Source organism: Canis lupus, chromosome 12, assembly GCF_003254725.2.
Source record: "Canis lupus dingo isolate Sandy chromosome 12, ASM325472v2, whole genome shotgun sequence".
NCBI lineage: Eukaryota > Metazoa > Chordata > Mammalia > Carnivora > Canidae > Canis > Canis lupus.
Genome location: NC_064254.1, coordinates 14,568,216 through 14,593,252, shown reverse-complemented (window position 1 = coordinate 14,593,252; position 25,037 = coordinate 14,568,216). Strand labels below are relative to the sequence as shown.

The 25,037-nt window shown below is 41.8% G+C and overlaps 1 protein-coding gene across 2 annotated transcripts in view; it reads left to right on the top strand.

Moving 5' to 3' along the window:
* RCAN2 (regulator of calcineurin 2) overlaps positions 1–25,037 on the top strand; it is a 260,454-nt gene that overhangs the window by 225,070 nt on the left and 10,347 nt on the right. For both annotated transcript variants that reach the window (XM_025418937.3, XM_025418938.3), the window contains 2 exons: positions 9,193–9,366; positions 13,178–13,349. In XM_025418937.3, coding sequence (XP_025274722.1) covers positions 9,193–9,366; positions 13,178–13,349 — 346 coding nt within the window. The remainder of the gene's footprint in view (positions 1–9,192; positions 9,367–13,177; positions 13,350–25,037) is intronic.

Genomic DNA, 25,037 nt, shown 5'->3' with positions numbered 1-25,037 from the left:
TTAGCAGCCAAGAAAGAAATCATGATGGTTAATTTGGACTCAGTGTCTTCAGTAGATAGTAACAGCAGTAAAATCATATCAGATAATTAGACTTAATTTTATATGAAATACTACTCTGGGCATTCCTCTAGTTGTTCTTATAGCCTATAAGGATTAGGCTATAAGCGGTCTGCATTATGGAAGATTTACTATAGCAAGTATAGATCTTGATCTGGATATAGGGAGATTTGTACAGCTAGGGCTAGCAGGCCGCATATAGACATGCAGATGAAACCTTGTTTCTCTTCCAATCTGGTATTCATAACAGCAAGAGCTCACATTCACTGGTACTTAGTACCTTTCTAAGTGATTTAAATATGCTAATTCATTTAATGTTCAGGAGAACTGTATAACATAGAGACTGTTATTATTCTATTCCCATTTCACATATATGGAAACTGAGGTGTCAAATAGATCAGTAAGTTGCTTGAGGTTGCACAAACCCTGGGTTCAGGATTTGTACTAGGGAGTGTGGCCCTCGAGTCTATGCTAGTAACATGGCTTTATGCTGCCCATTCATTACCTATATCTAATATATAAAACAATATTTAAATGAGTTTAAAATGGGGCACCTGGGTGGCTCAGTGGTTGAGCAGCAATCTGCCTTTGGCTCAGGTTGTGATCCTGGAGTCCCAGGATCGAGTCCCACACTGGGTTCCCTCCAGGGAGCCTGCTTCTCCCTCTGTCTGTCTCTGCCTCTCTCTCTGCGTCTCTCATGAATAAATAAATAAAATCATAAATAAATAAACAAACAAATACATAAGTGTAAAATGCAATTTCTGGTCTTACATGCTATAAAGGAGGCTGTGGATTTCCTCAATTACACATGCACAGTTAGAGCTTCTATCTAGGCAGGGCTAGGGGCAGCCATAAGCACTGTTGCAGATTAATGATCAAAGAAGAGGAGTTGATGGTCTAGAGAAGGATGAAGCTATCCTTAGCCCTTGGGAAATGCCCTGAACCAAGGTAACCATTGATACTGTACACTGAGATGTGTCCTGTACACCTGGACTCTAGACTGCTTTGTGATGGCACAGTATACTTGTCCTTCTCTTAGACATATGTCCTGGGAAATGAATGAAGTTTCAGCTTCAAGACCCTCGGTGCATGGGCCTGTACCTGGCAGGGTGCTGACAATGTGTTTCACAGGGTCATATATTTTTTTGTGAAATTTATTAAACTTACTCCTTATGAGTTTTTGTTCTCATTCAAAAAATATTCCATTTTTTGTGCCTATTTTGTATTATTTTGCCTAAAGAGTGTTTCCCAAGTTGTCAAAGCTTTAAGCTCCGCAAAGCTCAGTTTGACCTCCTGTTCAAAGGTCATTCCAGTTTGTAGGCCTTTGTGTTTTCTTGGCTTAGAGGAGTTTTGGGAAGTTTGTCTTTCCAGTTCTAAATGTGTGGATAGCGGCACAGGGAAATGAGGGAAACGGAGACTTCCTTCACCAGAGTGGAGTAAAAGCATGCTCTCGTATAGAGACGTTTATCCAGCTACTGTGGGCTTTAGGGTGGGAACAAAAGAACAGACTGGAACGCAGGCCATGGAAAGCGTTCTGCTGAGAGAAGCAGGGGATGAGGTTTTAGGACAAAGTGGGTCCTTTTTGAATTTGGGGCTGAGTTTTAGATCTTTGTCTCTCATAAGGACTCCAGTGAGAAGGGATAAAAGCTTTTGTGCCTTTACCAGCGAATTATCTTCTCCCAAAGCAGTCATGTGACACGAGGTTCCATCCACTTCTTTTATCCAAAAAGAAAGGGTGAGAGCCTCCTTTTCATAACGATTTTCTATTTAGCTAACCTCAGAACCACAAAAGAAACAAAGCATGATTTAATACAATTCTGTCTGGCCTGAGAAATCTTGACAGGTTAAAAATCCAGATGTAAAAATCCCCACATGCAGGCCTGGTATTCCTTTCACACAAGCGGTCTGCATTATGGAAGATTTACAATAGCAGTCCTTCTGACAGGAGGCCCTCCGGAGCGGCCCGTAAAACCCAGTATGATCCTTAAACATGGGATTTGCACAGGACTTGTCAGTGGAATCCATTGAGAGGTGATAAACCAAAATGAATTGGTTCATTCTTCAGCAGTTTCTGGGAACATTATCTGCCAGATGAGAGCCCTGTGATTTTGACAGAAGCTGAATTTCTTATTAAGATAATTTATACCCAAAGGGATCAAAAGTGAGAAAAATTGAAGAACACGTAAAGACATACAGCGTCATTTGGAATGCAGATAAAGGCAGTGTCGGGCTTCCCTAGCAGTTGCATCTTCAAGGATAACACTGTTCCTTCAGCTTGTCAAGGAAAGCTGGTTTCCTCATTCTTATTTTTCAGACTGCTCACTTGTCTGCATATCATCAATGACATTTTTGTAGTCTAAACGACTTGAGCTTACTAGTTCTGGTTTTGCTAGCTAGGTAGTTGAGTGACTTTGTGGAGGTCATGAACTCCTCTGGCTTCCAGATGCTTCAGATGCTATTTAAAGACAATAACAATCTCAACTCTTCCTCCGAGGGTCTGTCCAGAAAAGTAAGGATTCAGTGACATATCAAAATTGTTTACGTGCAGCCTGTCTGGTTTGGAGTGAAATTGAAGATAATATCTTAGTATTCTAATATTCCTTCCAAAAAATACCTTGGGGTTTTCTATCAACCAATAAAGTAGAATACATTGAGCATTTCCAAGATCTTCCTATGTTTACAAAACAACAGTTTTGTCCATTTTGTTTGGGAACTATAATGATTCACCTGCTACTTGGTTTTGTTCCATAATTTCTGAGGACCTTTTTCTTCACATCACTGGAGCTTCTTGGTGAGGACCCTGGACAGATCCCTCTGCCTGGTTTTAAGGCCAGACTCCTCTTTACCTCATGGGCCTTGAAAGGATTGTATTGGTGGCAAAGAGTGCCATGTGGTGTTAGCTTTGAGAAAGAGTAGAAGCAAAATGTTGACCCACCCATGGCCCATGTTCAAGACCCCATGAGAAGCTTTTCTGGTTTTCAGGAGGGCGTCCTGTCAAAAGGACTGCTATTATAAATCTTTCATAATGCAGAGTTCTTGCATGCAAAGAATAACTAGATCTTGGCTGTAATTTATGTTTCTACCTTGGTTTTCCTCTTTTTCTGTACTCAGTTTCTATTTTATTTTATCTTATTTTGTACTTATATGTCTTCATAAGCCATGTTCAAATCTCTTCAAAAATATGGGGCACAGATAATACACAAATGAACAAATAATTATAACAGAGATGAAGTTAAGAAGATTAAAGGAAAACTACAGTGAGCTTCTTCAAGTAAAGCAATGAACATTTCCATTTGTAGCAGTACATCCATGCTGGTCTCCACCATTTCCAGGTTGCTCAAGAAAATCAAACACATTTAAAGATAGCAAATTTAAAATTCCAAAGTGTTCATATTTGAAACCAAGTTACCCCCTTCCTTCTTGTTCCATTCCTCCCATACATACATCTTGTGTACACACACCTGTCTAGCACACCCCACCCTGGAATGACCCACCACTCAGCTGGAGAAGATGGTGTAACTGTGTTGGCTGTCTCTAGTAAAACCCTAGTTTTATTTGGTCCCTTAGTGCTGCATAACTGTCTGTTCTGATGTCCTAGGGCCGCTGTAGCAAAGTACCACAACCTGAATGCCTTCAAGTCACAGAATTTTATTATCTCACAGTTTTGAAGGCCAGAAAACCAAAATCAAGGTGTCAGCAAAGCTGTGCTCCCTCTAAAACCTGTGGGGGCTATCTTTCTTTATGTCTTCTTAGCTTCTGGTAGTTGCAATATGTCCACAATCTTTGGCCTTCCTTGGCTTCTAGAACCATCACTCCCATCCTCTGTCTTCACATGACACTTTATGTCTCTCTGTCTTCACATGGCTGTCTTCTGATGAGGATACCAGGCATCCTGGATTAGGGGCCCATCCCACTCCAGTATGCTACCCTCTTAACAAGTTACATCTTCAGTGACTCTGTTTCCTGATAAGGTCATATTCTGAGGTACTGGGGACTTCAGCATGGCCTTTGGAGGGGGCATAAATCAACCCATTACACTATCCTTTGACTCATCTGCATCGACTCTCCTTGTCTCTGACTACAGCTGCTGTTCTAAATCTTCCTCAAGTGCCTCAAGCCCTCATTTCCCTTCACCTTCCCTACCTGAACAGAGGACCTCACCTGAGATGAAAAAGCCATCTTCAGTTTTGCTTGTTCCATTTCCAAACTCCTCCATCCTGACTCTCAACTCCTTTCTTACAGGAAGAAATGCCTACAAGACTTTCTGAAGCCCTCTCTTCTTGTCTCCTCTATTCACTACCCTCTTCTGTCTCCTCTCTTTCCTTCATCATAGTTTCATTTCATCAACCAGTGTCTCCCCACACTACTAAAAATCTTCTAGTGACCTAACTTCCCACATAATTATCATTCCAGCTCCCTCTTTGTTGTTGCCAAGCTATCTTTCTCCACTTTTTCCCCACCTTCACTTCTCAATCTGTAATAATCTGTGTTTCACCTTCACCTTTGTTCACATAGCTCTCAGGATGATCACCAGTGATCTCCCACTGGCCAAGACCATCTTCATCTTCTTCACCATCCCTACAGCATTCAGTTAGGATCACCATACTTTCTTGAGTAATAGCTCTTCTTTGATTTCCATTATGTTGTATCCTTTAGAATCTCACTGGACCTCTTGTCTTCAACCTGAAGCTAACTAAATCCTTACTTTCCCTGAGATGTTATGGTATCTCAGTTTCCCAAAGGCTAGTCTAAGACTCCTACAAGTTTGCAAGATCATTCTACATGAGGTCAGAACTATTTCCGTAATAAGATTAGGACACTTTTCCTTTTCAGCTGCATTGACATTTACATCTATGGTGCAAAAGCAATGGTGATTCAAACTGCTGGTACTTGGGTATGAGTCAGTGCAGGGGCAGCAAACTATATCAGTATTACTTATAGTCTTCACAGCCACACACTCACAGTTTTTTATTTAAAAAGTGGAAAAGAAAGTAAGATGGAAAATACCAGTTTTACTTAAGAATGGCCTTGAAGCCATAAAATTTATTAATTTTTTTGACTCTGTATCCTTGACATATACCTTTTTAATCATCTGAATAACGAAATGGGAAGTACACATGAAATACACTTCTGCAGCATCCCAAAATGTAATATTTAAGTTGAGGAAACATTTGAACTAAACATTTGTTTTTCTCACGGAACTCCATATTTTTACTTGAAAGAACAACTAACAGACAAACTATAGTTATGCAGACTTAGATATTTGGCAGACATTTTCTCAAAAATGAATGAGCATGTTACTCTGAGGAAAAGAACTGGCAGTGTTGTCGCCAATGATTAGGAACGAACTTTCAAGCTGAAATTAGAATTTTGGAAAACCTGTATTTACCAACATGAACCTGACAGCTTTCCAATTTCTAAAGACTTTTTAATAATATAGATGGCGATATTAATGAATGTGGTTTTTTATACTATGTAATGAAATGTGTCAACATTTGGAAAAGCTACATAACTCAAAGAACCAATATTTTTCAAGTGACCAATGTACAGCATTACAGAATCGTGCATGGATGAAAAAACCATTAAGGGTATAAAATGGATCTTAATATAATCAAATAAAAATGTTACCCGATTATAGCTTCAGATTTAACATTGTAATACACTTTAAGAAACTGCCACTTGTCAAATTTTGATGAAGTATCAAGAAAGACTATTCACAAGGAATTTCAAAAGATATTTGAAAGGCTATTAAGTTACTCCTCCCTTTTCCAACCATATATTTGGGTGAGGCCAGCTTTGATTCACACCCTTCAGACAAAACATCACAGTATAACAGATTGAACACAGAAGCAAATGTGAGTTTTCAAGTATCTTCTCTTAAATCAGAAATTAAAGAGATGTGCAGAAATGTAAAAAAAGAAATGCCAAATCTCACTATATTTTTCTTGTTTTGGAAAACAGACATTTTTCATAAAAATATTTTAACATATAGTGGGCTTATTATTGTTACTTTTAAATACATTTATAAATGTATATTTTTAAAAATTTCTAGTACAACAAACACTGGTAGATGCAAGCCACATTAACAAATGTTCTTTAGGATTCTTAATAATTTTTAAGGGTGTAAGACAGTCCAGAGACCAGACTTGAGATCACTGCTGTGGAACTTTATTCCAAACAGTGGTTACAAAGAGAACTAACTGTTGAGAAAATGAGGAATTTATTGGATTTGTGGGGTACCAGACTGGAGGAAACTGGCCGTCAGAGGACAATAAAGTATGCTATGTGTCTTGGGCAGGGGGAGACCCTGGGCATCAAAAGCATAGATCTGCTGTAAAGGCAGGTGAGTGATACCTGTGGCTAGCTAGCTCTGTTCAAGATACCGTGTTGCCTAGGGTATGTCACTGTGCTGCACCTGTGCCTCTAACCCATTTCATCTCATATTCTGTTGCCTCTGCCAATGAAATGTTTGTCATGTCACTAATGGAAGAAAATAGAGTTGGCTGGTGAATCCCCAGTTTTTGGCCAGCTGTCATCCCCTGCCACTATAAGTTCCCAAAAGACTTGTGCAGAGAGGACAAGCCAAGTAAATGTTAGTTGATGAGGAGGAGGAGGAGGAACAGGAGGAGGGGAGGGAAGGACTATCATTATAGAGTTTGTGAAACCCCTGGCCCCTGAGCTCTGGGCTGCACCCCAGGTTTGCTGAAAGACTTCTTTTGACTATCAGCCTCAGCCCCCAAACAAGGATATCAAAGAGCATCTGGTCACTTGCCAACCCTAGCTTGGTGCAGGAGCTAGCTGCCTGGGCCCTCTTTTGAAGATCAGTAGAGAAAACAATTGCATTCAGTTATTGACATCTGCCAAAGCCACCCAAGGAGGTGACACATAGGCCATTCATCCCAAAGCCCAAAGCCAGGACTCCTTGATTTTTTTTTTGTTTTCCTAATCCAGGCTCTTGAGGCCAAACAGCTCTGAACAACAGAGATGCAAGGCATAAAGAAGAAAGATAAAATGCAAACAAGGAATTAGAGTCAAAAGAAAAGAACACCTCCTCTCCAAGGCTGGTCTTCATGCCCACACTCACTCCTGGGGAGGAGATGGCGAAGTGAAGCTGAAAGTGGAAAAATAGAAAGCTACAAAGACCCAAGAATTGTGTCCTAAGAAATAGGAATGGTTCTATACAGAAGTAAAAGTTTTTAATCTCTTAATTTCTTTCATTGCTGAAAATTCCCCACCTTATTTAAACCATCAACCATGATATGATCACCTGAGAATATCAGGTGGATAGCAAGGAACCAGAAGTCATTGTGTTTACCAGGATTCCTGGTTAGGAAAACACAATATTGTTGGGAAATAGTTCCTTAATGAGCACACTCGGAGTGGTGGCAGAGGCCCCAGGCCCAGGAGTTGGCTGATGCCAAGGCTTGAGGGATGAAGGAAAAACAGCCCAAGGAACAGACAAGGAAAGCTTCTTCCTGTGTTCTTGAGAGGGAAAGGAGAATAACAATACAACCTGAAAAGGGGAGAGAGGACCCTCAAATCTCCACAAACGTCATGAAACTTAAAAAAAAAAAAAAAAAACTTGCTGTGAATATATTATTTGTGGTTCTGGATTGGATGGAAAGAAAGTATAAAGAGGAAGAAACAGGAGTCAAGGGCAGCCCCGGTGGCGCAGCGGTTTAGCGCCGCCTGCAGCCCAGGGCGTGATCCTGGAGACCGGGGATCGAGTCCCACGTCAGGCTCTCTGTATGGTGCCTGCTTCTCCCTCTGCCTGTGTCTCTGCCTCTCTCTCTGTCTCTATGAATAAATAAAATAAAATCTTAAAAAAAAAAAGAAAAAATATATATAAAAAAAAGAAACAGGAGTCAAAATGTGATAAACATTAGTATATTTACATATATATGTATAACATGTTTACGTATATATGTGTAATGTATATATAGATATATATATATGTATATACAGACCATTGAGTGTAAGAACATAATGATACTCAACTCTGATGCCTCCTAAAGCCTAGAGACCATGCCTTGTATAAAGGGAGCATTTAATAGAGATCTGTTTAATTGAATTGAAAATGTACTGAATCAAAATTTTTAAATGATTGCTTTGTGCTGTGATAAGTTTGGTTATGCTTTGGAATAACATCATCTCCAAATCTCAGTGGTTTAATGCAATAGAGGTTTGTTTGTTTTGTTTTAGTTGTTTTCCTTGCCAAGGCAAAGTCAACTATAGGATAGGTGGGAGTAGGAGAAAGATATTTCTGCTCCACACAGCTACTCAGGGACCCAGGCTGAGGAGAATCTTGCTTCTAAATGGTGTACCATCTGGATATTTGGCATCTTCAGAGAAAGAGATAAAAAAAAATTCTTAAGGGCTTTTTCTTGCCTTCTGCACACATTTCATGGACCAGGACTAAATCACACAGCACCATCTAACTAGTGCACCACAATTGATAATCACTAATAATGTCTATCACATGCTTTATTCAATAGCTCTAATATTTTGGTAATAATGGACTTGTTTGAGAATCTTATAACAACTGTGATCCCTCTCCTTAGAAAGAAATATTATACAGAAACTTACTCAACATTTTGCATAATTTTTAGTTTTGTTTTGTTTTGTTTTGTTTATGCATCTCAAACCCCACTGACTGCTCCTCTACAGATCTCAGGACCCAGGTTATGAATCCTTCCCACTGGATCCACAAACATGTTTAACACCTGGTAACAGACCAATAGATGGAAAAAAAAAAAAAGACATTCCTAAGATGAAATCAGAGAGGGAGAAAAACCATAAGATACTTTAACTATAAGAAACAAACTGAGGGTTACTGGAGGGGAGGTGTTGTCTGGGAGGATGGGGTAACTCGGTCATGGACATTTAGGAGGGCACGTGATGTAATGAGCCCTGGGTGTTATATGCAACTGATGAATCACTATACTCTATCTCTGAAACTAGTACATTGTATGTTAATTAATTAACTTTAAATTTAAAAATACATTATGTGTGTTCTATGTTAAGAACAGCCTATTTATTTACTTAGTTACTTATTTACTTAGTTATTTGTGTCAGATCAGTCATCATGCAAGATATATGACCAGTGGATTTTCTTCTGTGTTTTTTTTTTACCAGGAAAAATTTGAGGGTCTGTTTCGGACTTACGATGACTGTGTGACGTTCCAGCTGTTTAAGAGTTTCAGACGTGTCCGAATAAACTTCAGCAATCCCAAGTCTGCAGCCCGAGCCAGGATAGAGCTTCATGAAACCCAGTTCAGAGGGAAAAAATTAAAACTCTACTTTGCACAGGTAAGGCAATTCTTGCTCTACATTATTTGTTGCCTTTTAAAACTATAAATGGAGCCCTTTCTACATTCGGGTTCTCCTTATTTTACAAAGAAATAAACCTATACCATGGATCCCCAGGCAGGGACAACACAGAGGTTTAGAAATCAGGCTCTGAGGGCTGACAGCCTGGGTTCTCACCTGGGCAATTTACATACCCTCAGTGGGTCTCACTTTCCTCACCTATAAAATGAGAAGGATGATACACACTCCAGACTGTGGTTAGGAGGATTAAATGAACTATTGTGTGTTAGAATGCCTGGAATTTGGTAATTGCACAGTAAACACCAGCTGGTAGTTGTAGTAAGAACAGTCTATTCACAACTACTCCTAAACTTCCTAGCAGGTTTATAATTAAAATTTCAGTTATATCATAGTGAACTGGACTGTGTGCATTTAGTGGACTGTGTGCATTTCCAGTGACTCCCATTCATGAGAAAAGATCACAAACATATGGAGATTAATTTTGTGTTTTATTTCATCCAGAAATAAATGCCAGGTATTCCAAAAGGAGACGGACAATTCTTGGCAATGCTCGCAGAGTCCACAGCAATAGAAAATCAATGTCCATAATATTAGATCTATCTTAATTCATCTCATTGGTCAGTAAGCATTGTCCCTATCTTTTAGTTCTACAAAGATGACACACTGAAAAGAACATAGACTTTGCATCTTTTTAAAGCTGAATAGTATTTCATTGTATGTAGATGCCAATTCAGCCGTCAATGGACATTTGTATTATTCTCCTATCGTGGCTATTGTGAATAGTGGTGCAATAGAGGCAACAGGAGTCTTAATGTTTCTTCAAGAGTCTGATTTCAATTCTTTTGTATAAATACCCAGAAGTGGAATTGCTCAATCAGATGGTGGTTCTATTGCTTTATTTTCCGAAGAACCTCCATACTGTTTCCTATAGTGGCTGTGCCATTGTGCATTCCCACTAGTTTTTCCAATTTTTCCAAATCTTTGCCAACATTTGTTGTCTTTTATTTATTTATTTGATTTTGATAATACCTATCCTGACTGGCATGAGGCAATATTTCAACTGTAGTTTTGATTTCCCTGATGCTTAGTGGCCTAAATTGTTTTTTCATATACCTGTTGGCCATTTATGTATCTTCTTTGGAGAAATGTCTATTTGAGTCCTTAGATCATTTTTTAACTGAGTTATTAGGTTTTATTTTGTTTTTTGGGGGTTTGTTTGTTTGCTTGCTTTTGAATCATAGGAGTTCCTTAACTCTTTATCCTATATATAGATAAGGAGATTAACCTATCCCCTAAATGGTTTGCGAATATTTTCTCCCAATCTGTGGATTGCTTTTTCACTCTGTTGATAGTTTTCTTTTACTGTGCAGAAGACTTAGTTTGGTACAGTCCTGCTTGTTTATTTTTGTTTGTGTTGCCTGTGCTTTGGATGTCATATCTATGAAAACATTGCCAATGCAAGTGTCATGAAGCTTTCCACTATATTTTCTTCTAGGATTTTTGCTGTTTCAGATCTTATGTTTTAAGTCCTTAATCCATTTTGAGTTATTTTTTGTGTATGGTGTAAGGTAAGGTTTTAATTTCATTCCTTTGTATGTGGATATCCAGTTTTCCCAACACCGTTTGTTGAAGAGATCGTCCTTCCCTCATTGTGTACTGTTAGTACCCTTGTTGAATATCAGCTGACACCATATGTGTGGATTCATTTCCGAGCTTTCTATTCTCGTCCATTGTCTATATGTCCATTGGTCTATATGTCTGTCTCAATGCCAGTACCATACTCTTCTGATTACTGTAGCTTTGTAATATATTTTTAAATCAGGAAGTATGATGTTCTTGTTTCTCAACGTTGATTTGGCTATTTGGGTCTTTTGTGGTTCTATATGAATTTTAGTATTGTTTTCTTACTATTTCTGTAAAAAAAAAATCCATTGGGATTTTGGTAAGGATTGCATTGAATCTGTAGATTGCTTTGGATAGTATGGACCCTCTGCAATACGGATGAACCTTGAGGACATGATGCTAAGTGTAATAAACCAGTCACAGAAAGACAAATATTGCATGATTCCACTTATATGAGGGATCTAAATTCACAAAATTCATAGAACCTAAGAGTAGAAGGGTAGTTGCCAGGGACTAAGGAGAAGGGAAAATGTTATAAAATTATAGTTAAACAAGATGAACATGCTTTAGAGATCCACTATACAACACTGTACCTATAGTCAATAAAAATCTATTATAGTCTTAAAAATCTGTTGAGAGGGTAAATCTCTGGGGTGCCTCGGTGGCTCGGTCATTAAAGCAACTACATTCGGCTCAGGTTGTGATCCTGAGGTCCTGGGATCGAGCCCCTTGCTCAGCTGGGAGCCTGCTTCTCTCTCTCAAATAAATAAATAAAAACTTTAAAAAAAGAGGATAGATCTCTTGTTAAATGTTCTAACCACAATAAAATATAGTAAAATAAAATAAAAACTAAAAAAGAAGAAGAATTTAGACTTTGGTCTCAGATCCATGTTTGAATCTCATGCTACTAGTAACTGTGTATCTTGTAGAAACCTCAGTTTTTAAAAAAAAAGAAACCTCAGTTTTTAATCTGTGGAACCCTACTTGTTTCCTGAAAAAGTTAAACAGGCGGTTACCATTTGACCCAGCAAATACTTACTCCTAGGTATATAGATTACCTAAAAGACTTGAAAATAGATCTCAAAAAAATATATGTACACATATATTCATGGTGGTACTACTTACACTAGCCAAAAGGTAGAAACAATCCAAATGTCCATCAGTGGATGAACAAATAAATTGTGGTCCGTCACTCATTGGAATGTTATTAAACCATAAAAAGGGATGAAGCACTGGTGTGTGCTACAACACAGATGAAGCCTGAAAATGTTATGCTAAGTAAAAGAAGCTAGACACAAAAAAGGTCACATATTCTGATTCCATTTCTGTGAAAAGTCCAGAATAGGTAAATCCATAGAAACAGAAAGCATGGATTGGTGGTTTCGTGGTTGCGAGGTTCTGACAAGAGGCAAACATGTAACTGTTTAATCGGTACAGGGTTTCCTTTGGACAATACAAGTGCTTTGGATCTAGGTAGAAGTGGTGATTGCACAGCACTGGGCAGGTACTAAATGCCACTGACTGATCACGTTAGAATGCTTAGTTTCATATTATATGAATATCACCTCAAAAGAATGAGAGAGAGGGGTACCTTTGGCTCAGGTCATGATCTCCAGGTCCTGAGATCAAGCCCTGCATCAGGTTTCCTGCTCAGCAGGGAGTCTGCTTCTTTCTTTCTCTCTCTCTCTCTTTTTCTCTCCTTCTGCACCTCCCCACTGCTTGTTCTCTCTCTCTCCAATAAATAAATAAAATCTTAAAAAAAAAAAAAAAAAACGAGAGAGAGAGAGAGAGAGAGAGAGGGAAAGGAGGAAAAACAGGAGGGAATAAGGAGTCCAGAGACCAGCAGCATCAGCCTCACTTGAGAACTTGTGCAGATTCTCCAGCCCCACCCCTGCTCTGCTGAATCAGAAACTCCAGGAGCCGGGCTCTACCGTCTGTGCTCTCGTAAGCTGTCCAAGTAATTATGCACGCTAAAAGTTGATATCCACTGTTTTAAGGATGAGATAAGATAACTGAGCATATGGTGTATGCTAAGTAGCGATTATTATTATAGCCTGGTTCATTGGTTCATTTGTCACAGGCCCAAAATGAGACTCTGCATCTTCCTGTACCCACACGGCACATCTGAGGCCCTGATGAATACTGTGTCTCCATTTCTCTTTGAAAGGTTCAGACTCCAGAGACAGACGGTGACAAGCTACATTTGGCTCCACCACAGCCCGCCAAACAATTCCTCATCTCACCCCCGGCATCTCCTCCCGTCGGCTGGCAGCCCATCAGTGATGCCACCCCAGTGCTCAACTATGACCTCCTCTATGCCGTGGCCAAACTAGGACCAGGTATGCTCTGTGACCCCTTTGGAAAATAAACACTGTCAGCCGCTCAGAAAAGCCAAATGAGATTAACAACCTTGAAATCCGAGGCCCATGGTAACATGGGCATTTCTAATGGGTTTATTGCAACGTGTGGACAGCCAGAGGGCTGACGGATGCGAAGGCAGCATCAGACTTTGTCCCAGTTTAACAGCAGTGTCTATCCATGCAGCTTCTGCATTGCAGTGCAGATGCTTTGAGGCTGAAAAGAGCTACCTAATTTGTATGAGATTCCTCTCTATACCATAAGGAGTTGTGGCATATTTGGTATGTTCTGGTATACTCTGGTTTTCTCAGAATAGACAAAATAAGCTCCACCAGCTAGCATGAGGCTACTCTGTTGCCATAGGAAAGCCCCAGAAGCCTCTGAAACAAGATAATCTTACTGCCAAGGTGAAGACTCTAGGTCTCCAAGAAGCCTGTCACAGTAGCCTCTACCTTAAAGAAAATCTTATGGTCACTTCCTTCCAATGTTGGTATATGTGGCTCAGACTCTCTCTCATTTTCAGGGCAGTATGGTATTCCACTGGCCAAATATACCATCACACTTTATTCATCCAATTTTCAGACTTGGACATTTCAACTTTTCATTTCCTTGCCATTCCAATCAAAGCTACAGTTAATATCCTTGTATATATCTCCTATGCACTGATCCAAAATTTCTTTACATTTTATACGTAGAACGGACATCATCCTTACTTTTAGCAGACATTGCCACCCCTCTGGGAAAATACTCCCAAGTATTGTGATGGGTGAGGTGAAATGGGGTCACCTATGTCAAGGGGTTTTAAAATGGAGCGAAAGGCTCATTAAGAAGATGGGACTTCGGCACATCCTTACCCAGTAGGACCATGAACTTTTGATCTGGGATCAACCATATATGATATTCCAAGAATGCAGGCTGCAACTTTCTATAGTAAGAGATTTTGCTTAGTAACAACCTTAGCAACCAGTCATATTCAGCCAAGATATTTTGCCACCAGCACCCATCAAAATTCTTCGTAAACAACGTGTACAAGCATTCCCTTTTGTCTTTAAAAATGTTTGATTTTTATTCCCTGGGGTGAGGGGCACTATTTGATTTGCTGCCCACATCTGGGTTCCCCAAGCTGCAATCCTGAGACCCCAAAGAAATCCTTTTGTTTTTTATTGGCTCAGCCTCTTTTTTCAGTTGACAGTATTTTTCCTATATTATAGCAGGAGGGGAAATGGTGGGAAGTGCAGGGGCTGAAGCTAGATGCAGCTGAGGTTTTAAGCACTGTGGATCCAGGGGTAAATAATGCCCTTTGTGTCTGCTCTCTACTAATTGTTCTCCTGGTGTGAGAAGAGGTTTTTAAAATATAATCCCAGTGCCCTGACTATACCCTAACCCTAAGAGATTCTGATTTAATTGATTCAGGTCAAGTTCAGGCATTAGTATTTTTTAAAAGCTCCCCAGAACTCTCAAGAACCATTGGTAGCAAAGTGACAAAGAGCAGCAATGATTAACTTATAATGAGTATTTCTTAGTGTGCTCAGGAAGACACTTGGACCAGAATCACCCACCCCGGAGTCTGCAGTTTCAATCACCACACATGATGATTCTTACATACACAGAAATTTGAGGACCCTGGTTATTAGGGTGACCACCCATGGCAACCAGTCTTGAGTGAACCACTGTTTTCCACTGTTCTGGTTCACCCAGGACTGAGGGCTTCCTGAGAACTTTTAGTGCTAAACACAGGAGACAAATAAACAATGAAGATCACCCTAGTGGGTCCTCCGATTAGGATGAGGCTGACTTGAGTAAAAAGCTCTCCCTGCAGAGAATAAATGGCTGTCCCATGTGTGACCTGAAAGTTAAATGATAGCACTCCCAAGAGCAAGCTCCCTGGGGTTCCTTCCTAATTGCCATCGAGGCAGTGGCCGTGGGTTCCACCCTCAGCCATTGTGAGAAGTAGTAGGTGCCTGAGTAAGAGGAGATGAGGAAAGAAGCAATATAAGAGTAAAGAGGTATTTGTGAAATGTTATTTCTTTGAAAGCCTAGTCCACATACAGGAATCCTGAGCCAATGTGTACTTCTTGTACAAAGAGCTACGTCTGTGATATGACTAAATGTAGAGTGCATAAAATAAGTTGGTCTGCCCAAGTCAAGCCTTGTGAAATCATTTCCCACAGTAATTCAGGACACTCCAGAAGCAGGCCAGCACAGCCCCAGATGGAGTGACGGGAGCCAAAGTACTCAAAGCTGCCAGCTTGACTCTCCTGCACGGATACTGACAAGGACACATTTGAACACTTTGTACAGTTGTGTGAATGTCAGGAAGTGGAGCTACAGAGAATCACTAAGGTCTTGGTTGGAGGATGTGTAGGAGTCACTGGCCAATATACATTTTACAGGAGGAGAAACCAAAAGACCCAGACAGGGGAAAAATCACTTGCCAGTGATAGAGCCGGGGCTTCTAAAGGCAGTGCTCTTCCTACCTCATTGTGTATAAGGGAGCCCCAGACCAAGTCAGACTTCCTGACCATCAGATCCCAGCTGGCTTCAGGTCCACTCACCTGGAGCTGGTAATCCAGTAAATTCAAATCCTTTTATCCAAAATGGGAAAGAAAATGCATTTGTAGTTAATGTTCACAAAGCTTGATGCAAAGACGAGATAAGGGTGGGTCTCAGATACCCTCACTGGCTAATGGAGCTGAGTCCCAGGTCTGGTAGACATTGCCACGGTCACGTGGGACCCAGGGCCGAGGCAGGCAGAAGGAATGGATGGAGTAGCAGTGAGGTAGGCCTCAGAAGGGATGCTTACAGAGCGTTGCACAGAGGAGGGAGGAAGGAGGGTGAAATGGTCTTAAAGAGGCCGAGGAACAAAGGGAGTTCTTTTGAGAGCCGTGAATAACCTATCAGCAATGTTAAAAATGCAGGCCTTTTAGTTGTGCTGCTAACCTATGAGCCTGGCTTCCCCTTACCCAGTAAACGTGCTCTGAAGTGCTCTGCACTAAACACAGAGAGAGCAATTATTAATATCCCCATTTTACAGATCAGAATGCTAAGCTGTAGAGAGATGAACAAATTTGCCCCAGGTGGCACAGCTGGCAGGTGGCAGAGATTCAAGTGTCAAACCTGGCTCTTCAGACTCCGCCACATGGCAAGATCCCATGGCCTTTGACTTAGGATACTGGTGGCTTCAGTGGACGTGAGACCTAGTCTGCTATGACGCTGGCCAAACATTTATCCTAACCCTGATTGGACAGTTACCTCTCACACCACTCTGACTCTCAGAAAGCCAAACCCAGGTCTGGCAGGCGTGCAAATGAAGGTCTGTGCGCCATGTGTGTAGGAACGAATGCTGAGGGTCTTCTGCTTTTTAAGGGTGAAGGTCTTCTGCTACTGTGTCCCATAGAACACCTGCAATTCGCGTGTATTCTCTGGGATAGCTTTCCCTCCATTCTTTGCCAGCAATTCAAGCCTGCTTCTCTTTATTTAGTTATCCATTTGTCCTTTTCCTGTGTCCTTGAAGCTTCCTTACCCACACAGATGGATGATTTGTAGCCAACAATTGAGTTGAAAATATCACAGAGGCTATATTAAAAGCCTGGGTCTCTGTGGCTGTTCCAGCCGCAACAGTGAAGAAGCACAGCCACACCCGTGTCCTTCCCATGCCCATCTCGCTCCCCTCCCCACACGGTGCCAAGGCAGAGACTTGCTTCTTCAGTCTCCTCTCATGGCACTTTGCACAAATGCCCATGCACTCCTCTCGTGGTAATTCTCTATTGTTCAACTCACTGTCTTCTCGACCTTTGGTACTCCCAGCACCTGGTAGCACCTTGCGGGTAGTAGATGCTCAATAAATATTGAATGAATGAATGCATGCATGCATGAATGAATGAATATAAGAGTCTTGAGCCTGCCTAGAGATAATTTCTTCACTGGGAAAATTATTGCTTGCTTATGGCTTTAGCCAGACTGAGTCAGGCAACACTAAATTAATGTTTTCTCCAAGTAGAGGACTTTGAGCATTTCCGTTTGGGAGGAAAAAAAAAGATTACGTGAAATTCATTTTTAATCCTTTGGCAGAATCATTTCAGTAAGGAATTATAACTCATTCCATGTTAAGGGGTGGCTGCCTCAGTTCCGGGAGTGCAGAAACCCAGTAAAATAAGAGCAGAGAAAGCAACTCAAAGGAAGGGGGTTTGCTTCGCAGGAGTGACTAATGCCGCTAAATCGGGATTGCTGAGTGACTGAGAAGATATGTGGGAATGGAAAAGTAATGAGCAAAGTTAGTCCGAAGAAAGAGCATCATGGGGCAGGGATCCAGAGCAAGACAGGGCTCAGGCTGAGTGAGGATCACCTCTGCAAAGCAGTTGGCTCACGGCTACGCTAACGTGTCCAGCCCTAAAGGGCAAGGATGTGCATTACTAAGACACTTTCATGGAGGCTCCAACAAGCAGGAGCAAAACAGGGCTCCCTTTCTTTAGGAAAGGAACACTGATGACCCTCTTCCAGACAGGAGCAGCTGGTGCTCCCTGGAACTTCTGGAGAGGCTCTGAAATAAGCACAGAGAGCACAGTTACAGTGGAGCCATGATCAAACCCAAGCCTGTAGAATTCCTTGCAAATCCTTAACAGGTTGTTGTAACACCTCTGAGGACACAGGGACCACCCCCCTAACCCTGCAGGAGCAAGTCTGCTTCTACTGATTGCAGTGAGAACAAGTTTATACCCAGGAAAATGGGAGAGGTACAATTTCAAACATTCTTCACTATGTCCCCATGACTGTATGCTCTGTTCTTGATCCAAAGTAAGTCAAATAGATAAAATTAGGGGGAAATTTTTTTTAAAGATTTATTTATTTATTTATTCACGATAGATACAGAGAGAGAGAGAGAGAGAGAGAGAGAGAGAGACAGGAGGAGCGAGAAGCAGGCTCCATGCTGGGAGCCCGACGCGGGACCCGATCCCGGGACTCCAGGATTACACGCCGGGCCAAAGGCAGGCGCTAAACCACTGAGCCACCCAGGGATCCCCAGGGGGAAAATTTCTAAACAGGAACAACGGTTAAAACATATATAGGGCTTACAGTGTGCCAGGCAGTGTTCTAGATACCTTACTATATTACCTTCTCGAGTGCTCACAGTGAATCTTTGAGACAAGAATTACTATTCTCCTCATATATGCAGCTGAGGCCTGTGAGGCACAGAGTGGTTAAGTAACTTGCCCAAGGATGCACAGCTGCTAAGTTAAAATAGGCTCCTCTACCACTGGCAAGAAGCAGAAAGAACTGATGGAGCCGGCACCCGGAGAGTGGAGAGTTTGGGCAGCCAGAGAGATCTCTGGAATCGCAAAATTAATTTCTGTAGAAGAAATTCAAGATTGATGTGAAAGGAAATTTTTAAAATGTTAAAATGCAAAGCAACCTACACACTGTGTTCCTCCACCTTTTATTCCTGTGCTTACTGGCACTGCCCTAAAACACAGGCACCGCGTCAGGCTTTACGACCCATTCGGTGCTTCTCTCAACCGCCTTGTGGGACCGCCGGGATCAGAGTCTGCCTTCTGCTCTTTAAAGGACAGTTACCAGCTCTATAAAACGGAGGCCTTCCACATTGACATTCTTCTCCTGGAGAATTTAAGGAAGCCAGTCATCTCCCCATCATCTAGACAAAACAAGATGGGCTTTGACCAAGTGGAGGATGAATCAAATATTTATTTTGGTTTATTTTATAGCTATTATCCCTGACTCCCAAAAGAGGATGGTGCTGTTCTTTTCAGATATAAAGCAAAATAGGAAGAACAAAAACCCAGCCCAGCAAGACAGCTTACCTATACCAATCAGCAAAAATGGAAACACAAAGATGTTACGATGTACTAAATGGGTGGTAAATCAGAGGTGGGGTGTGAAATGCCAGCCTTTATTCTGCTCTCTAGGATGGCTCTGGAAGGTCATGTTCATTGTCACTGAAAATGCCTGCAGGGAATGATATGAAAAGTCATTGTCGATCCCTTTTTTTTCCCTCCTGCTATTTTTAGCTCTTGTTAGGGAGATCAATTTTAATTTTAGTTAACTGCAGAGGAGGGCTTAAAATGGTGCCCAAGTTTCAAGTTGGGAACATCTGCTATATTTAGCCTTTTTTTTTCCCCAAATTCTTCTCCATCAAAACATGCCATAGTAGAGCAGTTTTGCTGGTTTGCTGCCTAGCGTACAGCAGTTCCTCCTCATGGAAAATATATTTCATTAATTCATGTAACTTACAAGGAAGAAACAGTTTCTATTCCAGGCTCATTGATTCAAAGGTAGAGAAAATTCCATTTTTTAAATATAGACGAACACCTATATTTTGGGTGCGTGTGGTATGACTATTATATAAGCTTCAGTTCTTGTTCAACAACTGATGTTTTCTGATCGCAAATATAAAAAGCAAATAAAACAGTCAGGCTCCAGTGTTCCCGTTTGCGTGATCTCTTCCATCATTCCCCATCCGAAGCATGTAGATTTGTGATCCCAGACCACATGCTCAGAATTTTCCATCTCCTTTTGAAGAATTTTCTGTGGAGGGGTACCTGGGTTGGCTGTTTGGTTGGCTGGTTAAGAGTCTGACTCTTGATCTCAGCTCAACTCTTTGATCTCAGGGTTGTGAGTTCAAGCCCCAAGTGGGGCTCCACCCTGGTTGGGGAGCCTACTTAAAAACAAACAAAAACTGATGATTTAAGAATTTTCCTAGGGAAAAATAAATGTTTAATAAGCGGTTTTTTCTCAGCATATACGCCACAATTATTTTTAATCACTGTTGAGTAGCGATATAAAATACTTCTTTCTTCTCTCATAGGTAAAATATGCACGTGATAGAATAATAGAAATGACACATGACCATGCTCAGCGCTATGCCCTTAGCCAGGCCCCTACTATCGGGAGAGGTCAAATAGGATGGTCATTTCCAGAGAGGAAAACCTCACACCTCTCTGACCAAGCAGGTCTCTCTCTCTGTCCTTATGTTGCTACTTTTCTGGCCCCTTCTGGATGAGCACCACCTCACAGGCTTCAGAGAGCTCCTTTTTTCCATCTCCCTCCAGGGTTTCTCTAGTCTCCCTTGTCCACACGTTCCCTGTAGGGTTCCACTTCTTTGTCTCAGACATGAATTCAGGTTTCCAGGCAATCGGTTGTCCCCGTGAAGAACTTTAGGTCTTAAGTGACTGCGGAAGAAATAAAGATCCATGGCCCCCCTCATCCAGTCTTAGAGGGATACCCCCAAAAGGCAAACAAACTTTCTTTTACTGAAATAGAACACCTCTTATAACAAAACCATAGAAGCATTCTGTTTCCTTCTCCCTCTCTTCCATGCCCCCATCTCTCCCTCCCCTCCATTCTACCAAGGGCTCTTCTGTTTTCCTCTTTTGATGTGGGTCGGGACTGAGGATGGGAGGTAAGGAGGAAGAACCCTCATCATTTATATGGCTAATAGTTTCCTGACATGAGCTCATATTAGACCTGCTGAGGCAGAGAAGCCTGTGTGCCTCCACCTTCATGTTTTTCCTGCACCACACCAACCATAATTGTCAACGGCAGAGGCAATATGGTGGTCATGCTTTGGCCTCAGCATACCTCAGTTGGAGTCCTAGCTCCACTTGTTGGAGGTGACCTTCAGCAATTTACTTCACTTCTCTGCACCTCTTTTTTTTGAAAGGATGATTTCTAACATTTTGCAATGTCATGGTTAATATACTTGAGGTACCCAGCCCAGTGCCTGGCACATAGGAACTACCAAATCCATGGTGGGTGCTATGCTCATTCTGCTCTGAGCAGTATTGTTTAGCAGGACATCCTCTAAGAGATGTTTCCTGAGCCAGTATATGCATTAAGGTATGGAAAGCACTTGGAATAGTGTCTACCAGCCAGCAAGAACAATATGTCTGTCCTTTGTGGCACTGCTGGTCGCTATTTACGTGAGCTCATTCTCTGAACTTTACATGGGCTTGGGGTGGTCTCTGCCTTGCCTCATATGCTTTACCCCCCAAGCTTAGACAGCATTCTTTCACAGGAGCAGCTGTTCCAAGATGGACAAGGGACAGAGTTGCCATTCAGTGATTTGACCCCATCCTCAAGACCACCCACAGCACTGTTCAAAATGAAATATGATGAGCTCCTGGAAACACAAAGGCATTGGAGAGAAACAATTTGCAAAGGACATCTCTCTCTCTCTGGAATGTTTCTTCCTCCCTAGAATATTGGTTTTAATTGAGAATCCTCTTTCCACTTCTACTTAGGAAATCAGTTCTTTCTCCACTCCCAGATTGACCTTGTGAATAGACAGTTGTGATTTTACAAGTCTCCAGTAAGCCCTTCTGCCCTGGGTTACCTCCTCTTTTATTTTGTAGCTGTTGGTGAGGCTCTAAAATGAAGAAAGATATTTCTCTTACTGTACGATGATTACTAACACTCGGGATGTGAGTTTGAATCCAGAACCATCTTTTTTTGGCAGTGTGACCTGGATAAACTTTCTTAATCCCTCTGTGCCTCCTCAACAGTAAAATCATATTGTTGCGGGATTCACATGAGCTAACCCATATGAATCTATATGTCCAACGCAGGACTCAGTGAATGCTCAGTTTGTGTTACCTATTTTTTGTCACTTGATTTTTAAACCACATCTTAGTCTTTTATTAAAATGTAAGTGTGTCTACATTAAGCTCTTAGCTCAATGTTTCTCAGTGTGAAAGCTGTGATATTTTGGAACTGACAGTCCTACACATTGCAGTCCATTTAGCATCTTTGAGCATCACCTACTAAATGCCAGTATCCACACGCAATGCAGTCCCTGTGAAAATCAAAAAATTAAAATTAAAAAAGAAGTCCCTATTGCATTCCCAGACACCACTGGGAACTCAGCACCCTTGTTTGAGAACATACTAATTACACTTTTGCACTGTTTATCAGGTGGTTCTCAAATGCAGGAAAAACACAGAGGCAAGGAGTTCCTAGAAGAGGTCAGAGGTACCAGCGTGAAGTAGACAGAAGAGGGTTAGAGGGGGGAGCAGTCCACTGAATTGTCACCAGCTCCCCTCCCCCTTACAGATGCACACACACGCACACTCTTTCCTTACCTTTGAAACCATAGTGGAAGACGAGATTGCTGGTAGAAACCTAAAAATACTGTTAAATCATGCATTGGGGGGGAGTGGTACAGCTTTTGGAAACTTCCTGATGTTTTCCACTAGAACTCCTCCTCCTCTTGGGGAATACTTTTGGCCTGAAAGCAAACCAGCATTAGCTCTGCCAGGATTGAGAGAGGGTTAAAAGACATGGTGACTTCAGACACGAGCCAGTATCTGGGAGGAAGAAAGGAAGTGCAGATCACTGCACCCCTGCTTCCTGCAGGTGGCCCCCATCTCTGTCCTCTGAGAGCTACATCGGTGCCAGGCCCCTCGGTCTCTGTGGTTGACAATGACGTGATAGAGTGGGGCTTGGCAGCCTTGTTTGCCTTCCCTACCCTGCCACGTTTAAGTCCTAAACCTAGTACATGAAAGGAAAGGAAATCTAAGTGTGAGCACCTTTCAAGCACATTTCCAATTCTGTTGAACTCTCCCCTCAGACCCTATTTTCAATCCCACCAATAGGCAACATGCTCAGTAAAACGAACACATTGAAGTTCCATATTACTTGTTCCATAGATCAGATGGATGCTCCCTAATTCCTCTTGAAAGTAGCACATTCACAAGAAAAAAGGGGTCTGCAATGCCTTCTAACTATGAGAAGCCTGAAACTGTTCTATTTTTTTATTTTTTTATTTTTATTTTTTTTTAATTTTTATTTATTTATGATAGTCACAGAGAGAGAGAGAGAGGCAGAGACTCAGGCAGAGGGAGAAGCAGGCTCCATGCACCGGGAGCCCGATGTGGGATTCGATCCCGGGTCTCCAGGATTGCGCCCTGGGCCAAAGGCAGGCGCCAAACCGCTGCGCCACCCAGGGATCCCTGTTCTATTTTTTTAAACTGTTTTAATACTGTACTCTCCCTTCTTCATCTTACTCAAATATAGAGGGCTCTTAATTTAAATCAAAGTTTAGTGTGTGGCACGCAATCCAGCATGGTTCTGTGGTCAAGGGTCCTGTTGGAAATGTTCTTAGCACTTGCCTTCATAAGCCATCATCCACTCTTAAAATTCAGTGCAGATTAATAACGGATGCCTTTTTCCCTATTCGGTTTAGACCTCATTGAGGGTTAGATAGGAATAGGGTAGGAAATGAATAATGCCAAGCAGTGCTGAAGCCGAGGGTGTAGCTGAGTTGAGCTCTATCCAGGGCTTCCCAATGCTGAAATCTGGAGCCAGACAGAGCAGTTCAACTCCCCATGCCTGCTGCAAACGGCCCCATATGGGGTGGGCTCTCCTGCGCTGCTGGCCTTAGTACATGGACAAGAGTGGAGCAGGGCACTGGCCCTTTGCAGGCAGGGATGCCCAAAGATCAAAGTGGAGAGGGAGAGCTGAGCAGTTTCAGTTCTTTTCCCCAGTGCTGTTACTCTGCTTCCATAGGAGAAAGCAGCCCAAAAGAGAGAGAGGTCCCAAGTGGCATGTTAGTAGAGGGAGCTTCATCCACAAGGAAGGAAGGACAGAAGGTGTGGTATCTAGTCCAATGTAGCACTTGAGCAGAGAAAAGAGGATAGGGCACAAGCAATTAATTTCCACTCAGAGTGGCTCTGCTTACTCTGAACAAAAAGAACTTGTATGACCCATAACTTATCAGTTGCCACAAACTGTCCCAAAATGAAGGCCTTGGAACAACAGCAATCATTTATTTTGCTCACACATCTTCTATTTAGGCAGGGCTCAGGGGGACAGCTCATCTCTGCTCCATGCGCATTGCTGGGATAGCTTAGCCAGGGACCTGCAAGTCAACTTTTGAGGTGGCTTACTCACATGCCTGGAGCGTCGGAGTGAATGTTGGCTGAAAGCTCAGACAGGTGGTAGGTCAGGGACCCTGGTTCCTCTCCATGTGAGCCTCTTCATGGGCTGCCTGGACTCCCTTACAACATGGAGGCAAGGTTCTGGACACACGCATCGGCCAGAGCAAGGTAGAAGTGTGGTGTTTTTTGACCTAATTCAGAATCCACACTGGTTACCTCTGCCCCAGTGTATTAGTCGAGGCAGTGAGAAAGGCCTGTCCAGATCTGAGGGAAGGGAACACGGTAGGACAGTTCCCCATGAGAGACTGGTTAGGTATTGAAGAGGAATGTTTAGCAAGAAATAGTATGACCTTCATTGTGAAACACAGCCAATCAGCTGAGACGCTAACTTTCTTACTGAGAATTCACCTTTAATATGAGAGATGATAAAGTTAAAGCCAGAAGGAAACATAGAAGACTTTTTTGCCAGAGTCCAAAGCCACCATAAGAGATGTAAGTCAAATCAATTTATAAGATACAGTCCTTTTCTTGTCATAACTGAATAAGTGTTATCTGTTGAGACGATTCATTGTCAAGGAGACCATGCCTAAAAATAACGACCAATCGGCCAGAACAAAAAAAGGCAAGATACAGGAGGAGTAAATAGTTCCTCTTTAGCAAGAGAACAAGTATTCACTAAGATATAAGTTGCCTTAAGGATGTATTAAAAGTAAAAATCAAACTCCACTCCCTTTCAGCAGTCTCTCTTGTCAAACGTGGGAGTCAAGCCGGGCGGTGCCA